The sequence below is a fragment of the Poeciliopsis prolifica genome, unplaced genomic scaffold (assembly GCF_027474105.1).
Source record: "Poeciliopsis prolifica strain line A6 unplaced genomic scaffold, Auburn_PproV2 SCAFFOLD067, whole genome shotgun sequence".
In the NCBI taxonomy this organism is placed as follows: Eukaryota; Metazoa; Chordata; class Actinopteri; order Cyprinodontiformes; family Poeciliidae; genus Poeciliopsis; species Poeciliopsis prolifica.
In genome coordinates this window covers 2138309-2156839 of record NW_026562442.1, presented here as the reverse complement: position 1 = coordinate 2156839, position 18531 = coordinate 2138309, and the positions used below count along the sequence as shown (strand labels likewise).

At 34.3% G+C, this 18531-nt stretch overlaps 2 protein-coding genes across 2 annotated transcripts in view; both read right to left on the bottom strand.

Moving 5' to 3' along the window:
• The window catches only part of rassf3 (Ras association domain family member 3), a 47216-nt gene extending 38095 nt beyond the window's left edge, over positions 1-9121 (bottom strand). Inside the window, exon 1 of the mRNA XM_055020429.1 lies at positions 8528-9121. Within this exon, the coding sequence (XP_054876404.1) occupies positions 8528-9047 (520 nt within the window). The 5' untranslated portion in view covers positions 9048-9121. The remainder of the gene's footprint in view (positions 1-8527) is intronic.
• A 1713-nt stretch (positions 9122-10834) lies between these two features.
• Positions 10835-16221, bottom strand: LOC129351529 (apoptosis facilitator Bcl-2-like protein 14). Its single transcript, XM_055020420.1, has 7 exons — positions 16114-16221; positions 14551-14950; positions 13216-13317; positions 13065-13132; positions 12310-12468; positions 12115-12228; positions 10835-11239 (listed from the first exon to the last, which is right to left on the bottom strand). Exons 2-7 carry the CDS (start codon positions 14939-14941, stop codon positions 11204-11206), a joined length of 870 nt encoding a protein of 289 aa, XP_054876395.1. The 5' UTR covers positions 14942-14950; positions 16114-16221; the 3' UTR covers positions 10835-11203.
• Positions 16222-18531: the final 2310 nt, after the last annotated feature.

The following is an 18531-nucleotide window of genomic DNA, read 5'->3' as shown; positions in this document are numbered from 1 at the left end:
CATTTCTTTTAATTTTTCAACTAACTACATCATGCATAAACTGATGTTTTAGGTTAAATAAACACTTGGTTAATCCCTCAATCCTACCTGTCGACTTTTTCCTCATGTGCTGTCCAACTTTATCCGACAGTTTGCACATGGCTGCTCCCATCTCCCATCTTAAACACTGTTAGACCTCATCGTCATTGTTCAACAGAAAGCTCGGCTCCTCGCTCTGCTGTCTGTCTGCCTCTGATCAGACCTCAGATGTGCGCATTTGCCATTCTTCCCCTGTGTTGTTGTGCTGAGTGGCTGATTTAACAGTCAAATGGAGGCCACAGTGTGATGGGAGGGAGGCAGCGGATGGACACAGCACTGCTGACTCAGTCATCTCCACCAGCTCTCTCCTCACTTACGCGGTTTGTTGTAACTAAAACACGTCCGACTAACCCGGCTTCCATTCATCCCAACATCAGATCATCCACATGATCTGGTGTTCATGTGGATGATCATCAGATCCCACTGTGCTTGTGTGATCCACAGTGGGAAACACAAAACCCTCTACACACAAACTATGATCCAGAATAATAAAAAAGTCTTTCCATATATTGTCTTTTAAAAAGCACAACTTGAGTCAAGTTTCTCCCAGAAACTCCTCACAATAATTTGCTGTAATTTTGCCCCATTCCTCCTAATAGAACCAAGTCAGATGTTCAACTCTATTTAGGCCTGCCAAGCAATACATCAATTAATCACGACATTTTAAAACAAGCCCAATAATTTCCATTTGCATTATGCATTGTTTTTTTTCTTTAAAGCAATAAAGCAAAACATCCATGTGACCTGTCACCTTCGTACTAGGTTTTAGGGATGCAGGTTATCCATTGAGTTCATCTAAAGTTGATTAATCTTATCGATCAACTGATTGACAAGCGGCCATTTTCTTAAAAACCTGAGTTTTCCATAACATGAAGAACTAAATTACTCTCAATATTAAAATCTGAATTAATTTTCAGCGTTATTTTGTGTTAAATACTGACAGAATAAACAGAAAATTGAGGTTTTCTTGTACTGTTAAACTTAGAGATATTTATAAAATATGAAAAACAGGAACCGCTTATTGGCGTCATATTTTTTCCATCACATCCTCACCTTCGTAGCTCATCTGTCACCCTCAGCAGAGAAGATGACGCTGCTACGTCATGCAGCTCAGCTGAATAAGCGCTATTAATGCGAAACTTAAGGAGCTTGTCGAATGTTTATATTTCAAAACAATTTAAAGAACTTGTAAGGTGCTTATATTGCCAAAGGAAATCACATAAATAGCATCTTCCATCCCACACCGAGCTCTGTTTGAACCGTCTGTCTCTCCTAGCAAGAGGCGCACTCGCCGCCATCTTTGTTTCTGCATCAACGGCTCCGCTTAAGGATGCCCAGCGGCGCCCTCTGTTGGATGGCGGCCGAACTACAACACTAAAATACGTATTTAATCGATTGGAACTCATTTTAATCTAATAAAGTTATTATTAGATGAATAATTAATAATGCATTATTCATAAATACTTTAAAAATAATTTAATAATTATTCATTTAATCAACAACCATTGCTCAAAGGCATAATAACCTTACTGGATGTAAACGTTTGAGCTTATAGTAAAGATAAACTATTTAAATAAATCATGATCGGTATTCTGGCTCTCACCAAAGAGAAATAACTTTGTTAAACCTAGCTGACCCAAAAAAAGGAAAAGATTAGTCTGATTTAATGTTGCACAGAGAGAAAAAAGTGGGGACGTTGAATCTGTAAAAAGCTTCAACATGCAACATGAATTATCTTAAATAATCTCCAGCATGAGAACATTTTCAATCTTTGGGCAAAAATATGCAGCAGTTCCTGCATGTTTTTGCTGTAGCGTCATAGTTTTTAATACTAAAAATGTTAATTATGCTACAGTGCTGCACAGATTTAAAATGCATGATTCAGTTCCAGTGCAGCATTTTGCTTTTCCGCTCTTCCTCTTCCTCACCCTCATCTTCGCTCTATGGAGTCATAGTGCTGTCTCAGATAAAAGCTTCCTTGATGCTGCAAATCGATCAGATACAATCAGCCTGACAGGGATGAGCTTGGACCTTTTCTTTTTTCACATCTAGAAGACTAAATATAGAACGTTTTGAATTTAGGCAACAGATGGGCAGAAATTTACCTGCTTACTGAGACACAAGAAATAATTTAAAATTTTTCGGAACTGCAAAAGAATCCTACAATATTATGTCTAAATCAAATGGCGCACCATTTCTACAAATTAAAAAAAAAGTAAATCATGACTTTGGATTATATTATAAAGAATAGAAAACACCTGATTTAAATATAGCCATAAAGTTTAAAGAAATTCATAAATATGATCTGAATTTACATGAATATAATGACTTAGCGTAGTATGTTTTTAATAATTATTAGAGGAGTTTTTATGACAAATGTACACAAAAATATGTTGATATTCTGCTAGCTTTGAAAAAACAATCTTGCATTTGTGTCCTTAATAATAATTAACAACACAATTATTGTTATTACAAATAATAATGTATGACAGATTATTATCAATAATAATAATAAATTAAACTTATATTGTGCTTTTTAGGACACTAATTACACAGTTAAAGGAAATGCATCTATAAATATTAATATGAATAACTATGAAGGATTTTTATTACTTTCTTTTAATATTTGCTCTTTGATTTTGCTTATACGTCATATTGTAACTTTACAGAAATTCACATGTAATTTTGTGTACTATTTTACCATTTATCATAAATAAGCCATTATTATGATTATTACTGATATATGGTTTTGTTCATTTTCATTCCATTATGTTTATTTAACTCAATTTTTTATTAATTCTAATTTAAAATCATACTATTATTAAGTATTATTAGTAATATTATTATCAATCTGTGAAGTATCTAATAAAAAACTGTGTTGTAGTTAAAGTATCACCTTTTCCTCATGACTGTTTCCAGTAAAACATGAGCTCTTATTGTGAAAGGATCTGCTCTGAGGTCAAACCAGTCAGACAGGTGAGATGTTTTTCTTTGGACGCGTGTCAAACTTTTTCTGTTTCGGCACCACGTCTCTAATTCAGTCTGTGTTTGCAGAGAGAGCAACACAGAGGCTTCAGCTCCTCTAACATTTATTTACCTGCTGAGACGTTTCTGACCTCAAACTGACCTCAAAATGGAGGAAAGTGGCTCTAAAACTGGAGCCGACCAAACGCTTAACTACTGGAGAAAATTTAATCTTTTACTGTAACCTTGATAAGGTTTGAAGAGTCACTCATGAACACGGAGTTCAGAAATGATCCCAGTTGATGTTACAGTTAAACGTTGTTTTTTAAATGGGTCGTTGTTTTTCCTACTTTCGGGGAATCCAAGAGATTATGTAATAATTGCAAATTTGAGCAAGGTTTTCAGGCACCACATATTTACATATATTCCATAAATAGACTGTTTCTTTCTGCACTGTCCTGCATGACATCAGATTAAAATGTTCCTGTTTTGTTTCTGTTGAATTACAAAAATCTCTATGCCAGAAAAATGAATAAAACATGTTTTTAGAGAAAATGTTTCCGTCTATCCAAGGATGAAAATGTTTCAAATATTTACTTTTAATTTCACAGTATCAATAAAATAATCACAAAAAAGGATTTTCTGCATGGTCTAATTTTTGAAGAAAGAAAGAAAGAAACAAAGAAAGAAGCAAAGTAGGAAAAACAGGAAGAAACAAGGAAAGAAAGAAACAGAGAAAGAAGGAGAGAAAAAAGGAAACAAACAAACAAAAAGGGATTAATTTGGAAACAAAACAGCTTTATTCACTTCCTCCACTGCTGTTGCTAAAACTACAGGCTGAAGTCGACGTCACTTCTGCTCTCTGATTGGCCCGGTTGAAATTCCACCGGAAACAATTGAAGTGAATGGGAGAAAGTCCAGACGGCGAGCCAAGCTAGTTCTTTACCAAAAGTAAAAATTCAACCAAATATCTTTAGTTTGGACACCGAACATACCGACTATGACCAAGACAATAATAACAAATATTTAGGATTTTCCTCAGTTGAAACTCACCTGACTTTCTCCAAAGAGGACCAACTTCCAGACCCACTGAGCGCCGCGCCACCTTTGGAAAGCGGCAGAAAAACCGGGATATTCCCCTCACCCTTCTCCCCAAGTATTCAACAAACCCCATCAGCCCCTACGATAACTCCCGTCCAGAGACGCCCAGATCTGGAGATTCATCCTCCCTGAGACGCTTCTCGGCCGGCCGGGCCTCCACAGTGACCCACCAGGTCATTATCTGTCCGTGGGGCCAAACTGTCAGAGCCACTGAACAAACAAAGCGCCGACAGCTGACAGACGCCCACTGAGAGCCGGTGGAGTCGGGTTAGACTGAAGAGGCTCCGGTATTTCTCACAGAGGTTCAAAATGAGATTTAACGATGTGAGATGAAGCTGAAGTTGGCTTCCGATTTGTGAAATAACTAAAGGGCAATTCCACCAAATTTTTCACTACTGTCTGCATCTTTAATTGACTCTAATTTAAAAACTGCAACACCCAGACTCTTCAAACCTGGACTGGATTATTGTTCTGCTCTAATAGCAGAATATTTAGAAAGGATTTATGAAACCTTTTTCTGATTTGGAATTGGAGATTTGGAATCACAAACATGGTTCTAATTATTCTGCTAAATAGCAGAATAATCCAGTCCAGGTTTGAAGTGTCTTTATGTTGTAGTTTTTAACTGGAGTCGATTAAAGATACGGAAGGTTGTGAAAAATTAGGTGGAATCAACCTTTAGCCATTTCCCCGAATAGAAAACCAACTTCAGTTTCGTTACACTGAGGGAGGACTTACTGCAGATTTCCTCCAATAAAGTCAAAATTATATACATGTCAGGATTATGTTTTTCCATCTTTGATGCTGGGATGGATGTTTGAAGAATTAGTTTAATCCATTTGTAGATCTGCAACCAATGATTATTTCAGTAATCAATTATTCAGTTGAATATTTGGATGATTAATTGGATAAAAAAAATGGCCACATTCTGTAGATTTTTTATTTTATTCCTTAATTCTATTTTTTGTTTTTACAGTGGCGTATAGAACTATACAAAAACAAAAATAAAAAATAATAATATTACAAGAATAAAATAATACATCAATAAAGTCAAAATACTTCTGGAAGAAAGTCTTAATAATATAATTAGGTCAAAAAGTCATACGACTAAAGTCATAATACTGTGACTATGTCATCAAGACTACATCATTAAAATATTTAGACTTTATTCTTGTATTATTTAGACAATAAAAAATAAAATGAGAATTAAGTCATAATATTAAGAGAATAAATTCGTATGATGATAAAGTCAAAATTATACGAGAATAAAGTTGTAATAATATAAAAATGAAATCATATTTTTAGAATAAAGTCAGAATATTAAGATTTTATTCTCAAAATATAAACTAACGCTGTCAATAAGAGTTCTATATTAAATAACTGTCTCATTAAAGAGACTCGTTCTGTGAAAATAAGAGTGTACATAGTGAGCCGAAGCTCCAGTTTCCTGCAGAAATGCCTCCCAACAGCCTGTTGGCTAATGAACACACGCTCTAATGCAACATTAAAGCCAATCAAACAAAGATCCCTGCTCTGTTTGGAGGTTTCTGTTACTGCACTGCATTGAGAAACAGACAAAGAACAAGAACCAAATACACAGAGAGAGAGAAACTACCATCAGTCCTCAGGCCAAAACTCAAATTATTAAACAAATACACTCAATTCATCACTTGAAAAACATGGAAAATAAAGTTTGATATGTAAAGTTTTTAGAACTGCAATATACATTACTATATCATACAAAATGTCATTTGCACTCCAAAAACACATCGAACCAAGTATTTTATTTTAAGTGTATAAATTACTTAGTATACTTAACATAAGACAAAACTAACTTACAACTAACTTCTTTATTCCTTAACATTGATTTTGAAAAGTTTTAGTTCCACTGACTGTTTTTCACTTAAAATATGGAAGATATTTTGTTACAGGTGGAAAAAAAATCTGTGAGTGAAACTAGTATTTAAACCTCTATGAAGGAATTACTGACTTAGTACAAGCTCCTATTTCTTGCTGAAGTTACTTGAATGTTAGTTTTGTCTTATTTTAAGAGTAAAATGATATTTAAACTAGAAATTAGACAAAATTTTCTTGGTAAGATTATGTGATTTTGCAGTGCTGCAAAAAGACGATGTAAAAATTTTAAATATTTTAATATCCAAAGAAGACTTGTTCATCTGGAAAAATTAATGTTCAACTGAGGAAAACTGCTTCTCTTGCTGGCTTATAAGTGACTGTTTCTTGTAATAATAAGTGAATAAGTGACTAATGTAAATATCAGCAGTGAAGACAAAAATCATAGATTTTCCTTTGATGTTTATTCTTAGAGTTACTTATTCATTTCTTTGATTTGCTGGAGGTTAAGCAGAAAAAAGAAAGAAAGAAAAACATTTTTGGGACATTGTGTTTTGTAACTTTTCTATCTGTAAAAATAACATATAATTATTAATAATGTGTGCAAAGTTTAAACTAGCTAAAATTAAAAAGTCAAATTCCTAACACAATAAAGCAAAAAGTGGGGATGTTAAGTTTTTCTGAATTAAAAATATTTGAATAAAACATTCTAGTGTTAGATGTTTGATTTAGGGCTATCATAAACGGCTAGTTAGCTAGCTAGCTCTAGCTTTCCTTATCTAAAAAGCCAGAAGCTGAAATTATTGCTTTCACATTACATATAATATGTTGCTGTGGCAACAATAAATTCAATAAATTATACATCAATAAAATACAGCTTTTTGTTTGTCAAAAGTAGTTCAGAAATATAAACACATAAATGCATAGGATTTGAATCTAAATATAGCAACTTAGCTAAATAGCACAAGCTAGCTTCACACAACAAAAGAGGTAAAACCATTTATTTATTAAGGTCATTGATATGCCAGTTAAAATGGACTGAACTAAGGTTTTTATCATTGTGGTCCATCTATTTTATTTATTTGGAAAGGAAAAGCATTTTATACCCTAGCTGTGACTTGCTAGCCTGTTAGCTAACATTAGTCAATTTCAAAGCATAGGAAATCAGAAAGCGTGTTTCTGGCTTTCTCCTGTATAATCGGCTTACATCCTCTGTTTAGCTAGTAAACTGATTGCAGTGACATCAGCCTGTTTGTGGAGTTTTCATTGGAACGTTCTTTTTCCTTGACTCTGATTGGCTAGCTACATAAGCTAACATAAGGAAGAAGTTGGGTGTTAGCTTAATGTGGTCGTGCTATGACATATTTGTACTGTTTATTGTCGCATATGAAGGTATATTTGATGTTTGAACTATTAAAACAGGCAGTCCCTCTATTTCTAGAGGGAACTTAAGTATTTGTGTTTTCAATCAATTGACATCCCTTCAAATGCAGGAATCCACTGTGCTATAGCATTTAAGCTAGTTAGCTGGTGCTCTGTTTGTCTATGTTTACAAAGAACATATTTTTGGTTCTTTATTGTTTTAATGAAAAATAATATTGAAAGTGAAGCTAAAAGCAGGAGAGGAAAAGGCATAGCATCAAACTCCAAGTGATACAAGTTTCGAAATAAAAAAATATGGCAAACTTCTTCTTCATAACTTCCTCCTATTGTTTGTCAGATAACATCACAGAGAGGGAAGTCCAACGTTTGTAGACGAGTCAGTCAGGCTAGTTTTTTTTTTACCCTGAACTAGTTCACCTGCATACTGTCCACATTCCTGACACTAAGCATTTCAGAACCCTGCCTATGAATAACTACAACTTCTGAACAGTCAGTCTTTACAAACGCCAAGCTAAGCTAGCAGTCATGTCATCAGGTATCAAACAAATTCCCAATCGCCGAGTATCTAATGAAATCAAATCTACAAAGACATGACTGTCTATATACCATGCAAGACAGGACTAGTGTTAACCAAGCCTTTGGTAGCCCTAAAGAAGTAGTTCTGTTTGTTTTGCCCTAAACCAAAAATACATTACGGAAAAGGGACCAAAAATGTCATTTCTGCCCTAATTTCAACACACTATAGTGAGAAAGTAACAGTGTTATGTTGAAACATCCTGCTGTGGGGGCTTTTCATCACCTGGGAGAGTCAGGAAGGAATCTGAGAAACTATTAAAGATTTGAGACACTGTGAAGATTTTTAATCAAGACCATCATTTGGTCTCCATTCAATCTGAGTTTAACTGTTTTTAAGGAAAGATGGAAACATTTTTAGTTTCTGTACAGGGTAAATTTGGCTCTACACTGGGTTTCATGTTTGATTTGTTCCCTTCTTATTTATTTGTAATTTTTTTTTTTTTTTTTTAGAAAAGTAATATTTGTTTTACTCACAACTGCGCTACCTTTAGATTACCTGTTACTTCAAATCCAAAGTCATTGAGGTTTGTGTTGGTCTCTAATGAGTGAGTTTGGACCTCCACAGTCTTACCTGCACAGGTGAGTCCGTGTTGGAGGATGTAATTGCAGCACACATCGCACCAGTTGTTCTCGCCTCCGGACTGGAAGGTGTGTCCCTCCCCGGTCTCCTCCTTCACTCTGGGGTCCTTTTCTTCGGGGGAGAAGATGGTCCTCACGTCGGGGGCCCGGAACCGGCTCTTCCGGCTGCGGGGTGGCCCCCCGCCTTGCCCTTCAACCCCGTTTCTAGCAGCTTCCGGCGGCTTCTTCCTGTCGGGGCTGCGGGGTTTCTCCTCTCTCGGACTCCAGACCTTCTCCAGGCTGGCCGACTGCGGGGAGGAATGCCTCCGGACCACCCTCACCACCACCGCGCCCTTGTTGGCCTTGGAGATCCGCATCCTGGCTCCGGGCGGCGGCCACGTCGTTTCGCAGGGAGCCTCGCAGGTCGTCGGGCTCAGTAGGGACGTGTTGACGCGAACCGGATCCGCTGCCGAGTCACCCGTGGGGGCGTTTTCACGGATCCGAGGCGGGGGGTTAAACATTACTCCCTTCATGCTCGGCCGGGTCGGACGGGTCTCTGACACCGAGCCGCGTCCTGCCGCTGACAGAGAGCAGGTCGGTCTGCTGGAGAACGGGTTGGATCTCATTTCAGGCTCCACAGCGGCCAGCATGACACGCTCCGCTTGGAAAAATGCAAATTTAAAATTCTTTACAAACTCTGCAAAGTAATAAAACCCAACTTGCATTAGCGACACTGTCCGTGCAAAAAGTAGGACTGGCAAAAATAATTGGTAATTACGCTTTTGTTTGATTTTGTAGCTCTCTATCCTGCAAAACACAGTTTGTAAAGTAAAGCCAATACTCTTACGGATAATTAAAAATAATACTCTTCAAAATAGTATGTAATTAAAAAAGCTAAATATAAATATCAGTTTTAATGTAAAAACGCAGTTTGACACGTTGTAGTTCCGATTCTCATCACACGAGGGCGCTGTTTCAAGCTGTATTGAGTTTCTGTTGCAACTAAAATGCAAATTTAAATTTTTATTTATTTTTATTTTTTTACAAAACCAGAAATAAAGGCATTATAAATCACCAACACTGCATATTAAAAATTTAAGCCTCCAAAAGATAATTCAGACTGACTTATTTTGGTTTTAAAAGTCGTTTTATGTTTTTGAAAAGAAAGACGAAAAATCTTAAAGAAATACAAAGAAAAAGTTCATATTAATGTAAGTTTAAAAGTTAAAGCGATTTTTACGTGTTTGTAGATCCTTCTTTGATCACCTGAAACGAGCTTCTGTTCCTGAAATATAATGAACTTGAATTCTGAAGGTTAGCCTAAAAATTTTAAGTTTTTAATTGTAGTTTTTATTGAAAATCAGATTATCAAATTATATTTTGTAAATATGTTAGAAATGTAAGTCACTTAAATACCAAGTTAAATGATTAATAAAAACAAATCCCAAAACCCCTCCAAGTACAAAATAACAAATTTGACTGAATTCACACATAAACTTTGTTTATAAGTCTAGACTTTTAATCAACTTTTGCATCACTTTAATTGGCACGTTTCTGTGCAAAATCCATATATGTAAAAAGAAGTAAACATGAACATAATTCTTAAATTTGTTTTGAAATTACACACAAAAAATAACATTTTAATATTTAAAAACAATTATATTGACCAAGTTTAATCCTGTTCCCTCTTTAAACATGCTGTACTTGATATTAAATTAAGCAAATCATGTCTAAACTAAGATCAAATTCTCATTTCTTGAAAATCAAAAACCAGTTAAATCAATACCTTTGGATACTTGCAGTTCATTTTCTGACCACATGACGGCGCTGCTGTACATTAGCCATGAAAATAATTAGTCACAAGAGACAGAAGTTAAAGTGAAAAGGTTTATATATATATATATATATATGTATATATGGAGTATAAAAAATGATTTTACACTCAACATCAATTAGGTTTGAAATGAGTTTTAATAATATATTGCAGTGAATTTCAGTTATATTTCAGTTAGAAGTTGTACCAATAATAACCATTTTTGTGTTGCATTCATTTTTTTCCAGCACAACTTATGCTTCATTTTATAAAACTATGTTCTCATTTGAATTAATTTGAACAAGTAAACTTTAAGATTTTCCAGAGAAGGATTTTCAGTTATCTTCTCATACTCAGTACAAGATAATTGGGGAAATTTATCAAAATAATATTAAATTGAACATAGCTGTAATTAAATGCTAACTGTGGTTAAAACCTTTTTATGGCCGTGTGTTCGACTGGCATTTTTGTAGATATAAAAACTTTCTTTTATTATCTTCATGAAATAAGGAAACTGACAGTGCCACAAAATGTTTTTATTCAAAAATATAATTTAATGTATACACTTATTGGTAACAAAATAACATTAACATAAAAAAAACTTAAAGCGTTCTTTTTATTTTTTATAAAAAGTGCAAGTGCGTTAACGAGACATAATGTTTTATAAGATTAAATAAATTAATTTTTGTTGATGGTAGTCTGTACAATAAGTGCTCTAGATTAAATTAATGTGAAATAATTTCCTCTTTAACTTTGGTCCAAGCAGAGAAAACTGCTCCTTGTAAACGGATGAAGGTCCTGAGTGATTCTATTCTTCGCACCATTTTAACACCTTTTTCTTGTTGTTGTTCTTGTAATGAATAATCAACCTCCAAATCAGTCAACTTCCTCTTCATCAGGAAACACTGCCTCCTGTTGGAGAAAGGTCAAACATGTTTCAGAAGAACTCAGTGAGTTTAGCAACAGAAAACAGGAAGTGATGCCATGAGGAAATGGAACCACTCCAGAACTAAAGAGGGCGCTAATTTCTATGTTGACCAGTTTTTTCTCATGAAATCTTCATTTCCAGTCATTGCTGACAACATACTGTACCACTTAAAAGGCTCTCAGAACAATTTGTACATATTAATTTTTGTGTTGTATTTTTCTGTATACTTCATTTGTTTTTGCCATTTTTCAATACATTTTCTTTAAAAAAATATGACACTGATATTTTGACGTGTGTATATATAACAAATGCTTTTTTCTAAGTTATGTAAAATAGCTTTTTATATAATCCTTACTTCTTTAATTTCTCCTGTAATTAATGGAGATTATTATCAAGTATTATTTATAATGAATGTTTTATTCATTATATAATCTGTTTTATTTCTATAATAGACTTAAAAAGTAATGGCAATAAAGAGCTAAGGGGGGGCATTTTCCATCATAAACAGAAACAAATTTGTTTTATTTAAAAACATTATGAACTCAATTTACTTTATTTTGTATTTGTCTGAACACAATATTTTACAAACATTGTTGAACAAAATTAAAATATAGACCCATTTTTTTACGTTTGCAATTATGCTTTTATTGCAAATAGCAGCTTTCCAAGAGAAGTAAACCAACAAACTCAATTAGTTGACTATATATTGTTTTATGGCTGATGATGGAAACAAAAACAAAAAAAAGAGACTGCAGTAAATATTACATGGCGCCCCCTACATCTCTGGAATTGTGTCATTCCCAAATATGGTATTTCCCCTTTTCTGGGTATTTAAAGCAGGAAGTGTGGATGTACTTACGTATCCGCCCTGCGTTTGAGCCCACAATGAATAATATTCCTGGAGATATCGAGCTCCATGTTTATATAACTTGACTTTGGGCAATGCCTCGACAGAGGCGAGACGACTTGTTATCTGATGATAAAAAAAAGAAAACATTTGCGTGAGACAAAATACTGGCACTAAAAGGTACAAGCTGCCAAAAGTTGGTCTCACCTCTAAGGCGGCAGCAATTTGGGTTCTGTTGGCTGCTTGGGGTCCTAAAGAGTTAGAGTCCGGTCTCCTGAAGCCGATCCTGATCAGAAATCTGTTGAGAAGCCTCGCGAAGAAGTTGTAGTCTAAAAACAGTTCTGCACCAATGTGCGCCAGGTCAAACTGTTGGTGGACACAAAAATTAACTGGTTAGTTTTTTTTGGGGAAAAAAAAAAGAAGCCATTTTAAATGTGTACCAAAATTAGAGCGTCGTCTCCATAAAGTTTCAAACACAGAAAAAAGTAACTAGATTTATCAATTGTTGATTTTTGTTTCTTAAAAAGTTGCTAAATATAGTTTATAAATAAGCAGCAATGCTTCTGATGATACCCCGCTCAGTCCTCCACTCATCTCTAAACCTGGCCACGCCCTCTGTGTCTCATGGTTCTGCCATTTCTTTATTTTAATTTCACAGTCAGCTAAAATCAATAAAACCTGACAAATTCCAGTTACTATTTACTTTTTTTAAAATAATGTTTTAGAAAAAAATAGGGTCTTTTTTGTTTATAATTTGATATTTTCTCATTGGCTTTTTTTCCAGCTTCTGATAAAACTGAAAATGACTCAACCTATGAACTCTGGAGGAGTCATAAATGACTGAGTCTGAGTGTTTTATTGTTGAGTCCAACTGGAAACTCCACCGCATAATAACAAAGCTGAACATTAGTCTTGTGCAGCCAGACTTCCTGGAAAAACTCAATTTACTGTAATTTCCTTACCTCTTTGTCCAGCTGGTCGCCTTGGTTCCTTAGGAGCAGACCGATCATCTTCTCCAAATCATCTTCCCCTGCGAAAGATTTTAGAGGAAATTATTTTTTCTAATTCAAAAGAACAACATTTTAGGGCTCAAACTAGAAACCAGAGACTTGCCATCGGCCTCGATGCACGGATCCATGTCGGGCGTAAAATCAAATTCATCGGCAATCCCGATCACTCGGTTCGCCACTTCCTCCATCTCATCCTGAGCTTCAGCTGAAAGAAACAAATTATCAGGTTGAAGTGAAAACAAGCTGCAACTTTACATCAAATGGGTCATTTCCTTTGCTGCTCACTTTATTTTGTAAAATTATTTCAGTCTAAAATTTTGACAAAGCGTCCGATTTAAGGTTTCATTTATGGCACACTCAGTAAACACTCCAATAAAATTTCAAACTTTAATTTGATTATAATCGTCCAATTATAATCAGAGCCATTTTCTACCACACTTGCAGTGATTGTGAAAATTTTCCATCCTTTTGGATGTTTGACTCTTTCATTGCTTTCAGAAAATCAATCAGGATCAACAAAATGACTTTTTGACCAAAAAAACACTTCAATGTTAAGTGAAACTATTTCTACGAACAACAAATATAGTTCACAAATTAAGTGACAACATGAATATTAATTTTGTTGAAATCAGTGTTTTTGTTTTGTTGAAAGTCAAATTGGTAATGAATGATTTCTAAAAGGGTAAAACATCCAAGGAACTGTTTCATGGTTGTAACCTGATAAAACTGGTAAACAAAGTTTGTAAACTTCTTAAATCCACTTTCATAAGTGGAATCAAATATAATAGAATTTCCAAAAAACAAAACAGTCAGTGTAAAATATGACATTTTTTCTTCTCTGCTGAATAAATTATATTAAAATTAAATGTTAGAATAATATAAATACTTAATGCAATCTACTTCTGCAATAAAAGATTAATTTATTTAAAGATTTATTCCACATCTTCACCAGACGTGTTTAACAAATGTGTTTAAACATTTCAAATAATATTGAAACTCAATTATTACCTCAGAATTTGAGTTACTGTATTTGACATCAATATTAAAAAATCATTTCACTATTTTGTTTAATAACAACAACAGCAAATAATTTACCTCCGCCTTATAATTATTAATTTGTCTCTATAAACAAATGGACAAATTTATTAAGCTTGTAGCTAAATTCCAATATTCATGTCATAATTTACAAGTAATTAAGCTACAAGCTTAATTGTAAATGTTACATATGTTTTTATTTGTGCTTATTAATTGTAACATAATGAAGTTGATTTTAGGTGCAAGTTTATTTCCTGTTTGTTGGGTATTTTTACGTTATTTGTTCCTGATCTGAACAAAAACATGTTTTTTCTACCTTTTCCACCATAAAAGCCTCTTCAGATGTTTTCAGATTTTTTTTTCTGCACAAATTAAATCTGAATTATTCAACAAGGAGTTTTACCTTGATGCTCAGATTCTTTGTCTTCAGGAACAAAGTTTCGGAACATGGGGTCGTCCTGTGGCGATTCTGGCTCCGCTGTCTGAGGCTGAACACACTTGAAAATCACTTTCAGTTGCCTCCATATCTTCTTTTTCTTCTTCTTCTCCTTCTCTACCTCTTCCTTCTTGTTTTCAGTCTGTCCAGATGTCTGAGTCAGCGTTTGTTCTGTGGCTGAGCCGTTTTCTTTGGGTGTGTTGTCGTTCGCTGGCCGCCGCCTCTGAGCATAAGCCATCATGAGTCTGAACTCCACTGTGTCCTCCATGTTTTCTTTATCAGAGTTCAGATTACAGTCCAAGTGAGCGGTATTATCGATGGTTTCTGTGATGCAGTTTTCCACTTTGCTGTTCTCCATTGTATTTATCTGTAAAAACATATCAAAGTTGTATTTATTTATCAAAATAATTAAAAAAAACGTAATTTTAGATGCAAATGACTATTCTCTTTGGTTACCAATGAAATGATTTCTGCAGCTCCACACCCAAAGACAAGGATAATAAATAGGCAAAAAACAACTCCTTAGTAATGATTAAACAAAAAACTACAATTACAATTTTCAATAAAATAAAACCAATTGTTTCTTGTATACACAAATTTCAGAATCTCTGTTCATAAATGGGATAAAAAGTAGTATAATTATCATTATTGTAAAAGTTCAACATTCGTTTGTTTATTTTTATTCTTTAATTATTCCAACTCTAAATGGAGTCTGACACAGAAATAAAAACAATCTGCATACCTACACTGGTAATACATAAACTACATTATTAAACTAATATATTTTCATGTATCCATTTTAAATCTAAAAATGTATATAGTTCTATTAAAAAAAATTATATTTTTAATTGTTTTACTTATTTTTCACCACTTATAAAGTGTCAAAGAAAACTTGATGCTTTGGCTAAAATATTAAATAATTAAATTACCATAAATTATAATTTAGTATTGTGAAACTTTAAATATGTAAGAAAAACAAAACAAAATCGCTCTCGGTTTATTTTGGCACATCCGGGTTGCTGTACAACAAAAAAAGTTAAATTTTACGCATGCGTACTTTCGCATAAATATTCAACAAAAGCCTAAAACTACACGTCTATAAACTCTATAAATGTATCCTATCCCGATTTAACTGGGGTGATGTTAATTTTCTGGTATTTTTAAGTTAATTTTGGGATATTTCAAAAGTATTTTCAGATTAAGGAAGTTGACTGAATTCATGTCGGGGCATGTTGAAGGAGTTTCCTCAAACAGCTGTTTGAATGACGACACAGATTAAAATCTGAGCTGTGACACGACAAAGTTAGACAAGTTAAAAATGACAAAATGTCGACATGTGTATTACTTATTCAGTAAAAAAACAAAATAAAACATCGTAGTTCTGCTAGTTTAGCGGTCACATCACGGTCAGCTTTCGCGGAGGTTCAACTTTTTCTGGTGAAATTAAACCAAAAACGTATTTTAGTCTCGTTATAAATTCAGAAACCTAACTTTAAAAACCCCCCAAAAGCCGAAAACTAAAGTTCTTACCGTTCTCGAGCAATACAAAGTCCTCTTGTCCGTGAGACTCTTCTGTCTTCAACCGATCAACTGCTCCGTACGCGAGCTGCGTCTCAGTTTCATACGTTGATGACGTCATTCCTTTTGACGTGAAACGTATTTCCAACTGAAAAAAACATGTCGATTTATTTCCTCATACGTTTAACAATGTGTTCTTTTGTATGTGATTTACTCTTGTTTAAATAACATACAAAAAACACAAATAAACATAAAAACACGGGCGTCATTTTTACCAACTTAAAAAAATAAATAAGTAGAAAATCACAGGTTACGATATAAACTTTATGACCATTTAACGCGAAATTAAAATCTGCAAAGGAAATGAAACTGAAAGTCATACGCTGACAATAATGAAAAAAAACCTTAATCAACATTTAATATGATATTTTTAATGTGACATATCGAATACAATTGAACAAAATAAAAAATAAACTTATACAGGGTATCTCTGACATTAAGAGTCGTAGACTCTATACTAACAGCTTTATTCAAATTTCTTCACACGTTTTTGCCCTGGAAATGTTTACAAATGAATGCAAAATGTATTTATTTGAAACTATTAAACAGTTATTCAAATGTTTTGTAACCAGGGGTCCCAGGTTACAAAACATTGAGTACCGCTGATCTAAAGTCTAGATGCATCCATTGAAATACCAACTTAATCATGAGACAACTAACATGTTTTTTTCTTAGTCATAAGATGACTCAGAAATATTGAGGCATGTGATATGTTTGTTTTCAAGAATCATATGAATCTGAGCTACATACATGATAAACAATTATAGTGTGGTATGTTCTGCTTGGCTGCAGCTCTCAGATGTGTCTGAGGATATTCACACCCGATAGTCCGGTAGATTCGTTCAGTTGGGGACCAGAATTACAGCTTTCCATACTGTGGTGTAAAAAAATAAAATAAAAATATATATGTATATTAAATGCTGTTTCTGTTTGTAATTCAAAGCTCTGTCACGTTATTTACCATGACAACTTTCCATAAATGAACTTATGGTGTTAAATTCTGGCCTGTTTGTCACAAGGAGCCCACATGACGTTAATGGCAACATCATGAGATCTTAATATGCCGAGTCTTCAAAATTACCCTGAGTCATAATATCTTTTGGTTTTCTTTGTATCCTAAACTTCCTTGTTTTTAATTTATATCACTTCTTTAATTAGATTTTACATCATATTCTGTGTCTGTAATAATAATGAGGCGAATATAACTTACTGATCCACAGGGAAGCAACCAGATGATCCAGATTATTCCTAAATGAACCCAGGTGGGTCTAATTGGAGCGAAAATAACTCAGGAAGAGACGATATGTGATTGGTAACAACCCGGAAGTGAGCGTAGTCACATCATGGACTTCCCAAGAGTTGTTGTTGTTCACAGCTCCTGAAAGGAATGAATGACTCACACATCAGCATAATAACAGAGCACAACACTTCAATATCTTCAAATGCCAAAGCTGACAGATGTAACAGGAAGTAAGTTACTCTTCAACTTCACCAGAAAACAGAAATCCACACACAAGAAGGGGAATTACAGCAGTCGGTCTGGTTAGAATGACAAAACAATATTTATTAAAGAACTATATCTTGTTGGCCAATGATGAGACTTAAGAGGATGTCAGATGTAGCGAGGAAACCAAACGAGGCGATTCTTCGTCCCCACCGCTGGACTTCACTCCTTTCTTTCTGGAACCAGATTAGCTTTCCACATTTGGCAGATTTTCAGAAAGTGTAGGAAAATTATATCAAAATAGGTTTCATTGAGTGACAGAAAAGCATAAAAATCTCTGTGTCCTTGTACTCATTTTATTGGTTAATATATTTGAAAATAAAAGGTAAACTTCCACCATAACGCCACTCCATAGTGAGAAAAAGTCTCCATTGTTGTCTAGCCGTTCACTGGAGACATTCCCATTTTGTGGCTTTGGCTTCTATTGACCAAGTTTGGCAAGAAGGAAAAGTAAACAAAAGGAAACTCATTTTTCAGGTAGTACTCAGAGGTTACGGGGAGTTAGACGGCACCGGTTTTCTACCTGGAAGTTGGGATTTCTGCATTCTTAACAGGAAAAATCAACAGGAATGTGTCCCTGTTGGAATATTTATCAAACGTTAGAGACAATTAACCAAAGAATATTTACTGGTAACTAGATTAAGAAGCAATTTATAAAGCTGGCTAACACGTAGAAAATCCCAACGTTTCAGAATAATATCAGACCAATATTTTGAAACATTAGAATTAGCTTGTCAGTAGCTACAAAGTGTGTAGTTGAATTGTATTTTACTAAATATGAGTGAAGGAGTATGAACACATTTATTTAGATAAAATCCTCCATAAATGAAATCTTGTGTTGCTCTCCTATTTCATGTTGCATCAAA

Coding starts and splice junctions, on each gene's coding strand:
- LOC129351529 (XM_055020420.1), bottom strand. CDS start 14,941: ATGGAGAACAGCAAAGTGGAAAACTGCATCACAGAAACCATCGATAAT. Junction 13,318..14,550: donor CAAAGAATCTGAGCATCAAG/GTAAAACTCCTT, acceptor TGTTTCTTTCAG/CTGAAGCTCAGGATGAGATG. Junction 11,240..12,114: donor CTCAAACGCAGGGCGGATAC/GTAAGTACATCC, acceptor TTTCTCCAACAG/GAGGCAGTGTTTCCTGATGA.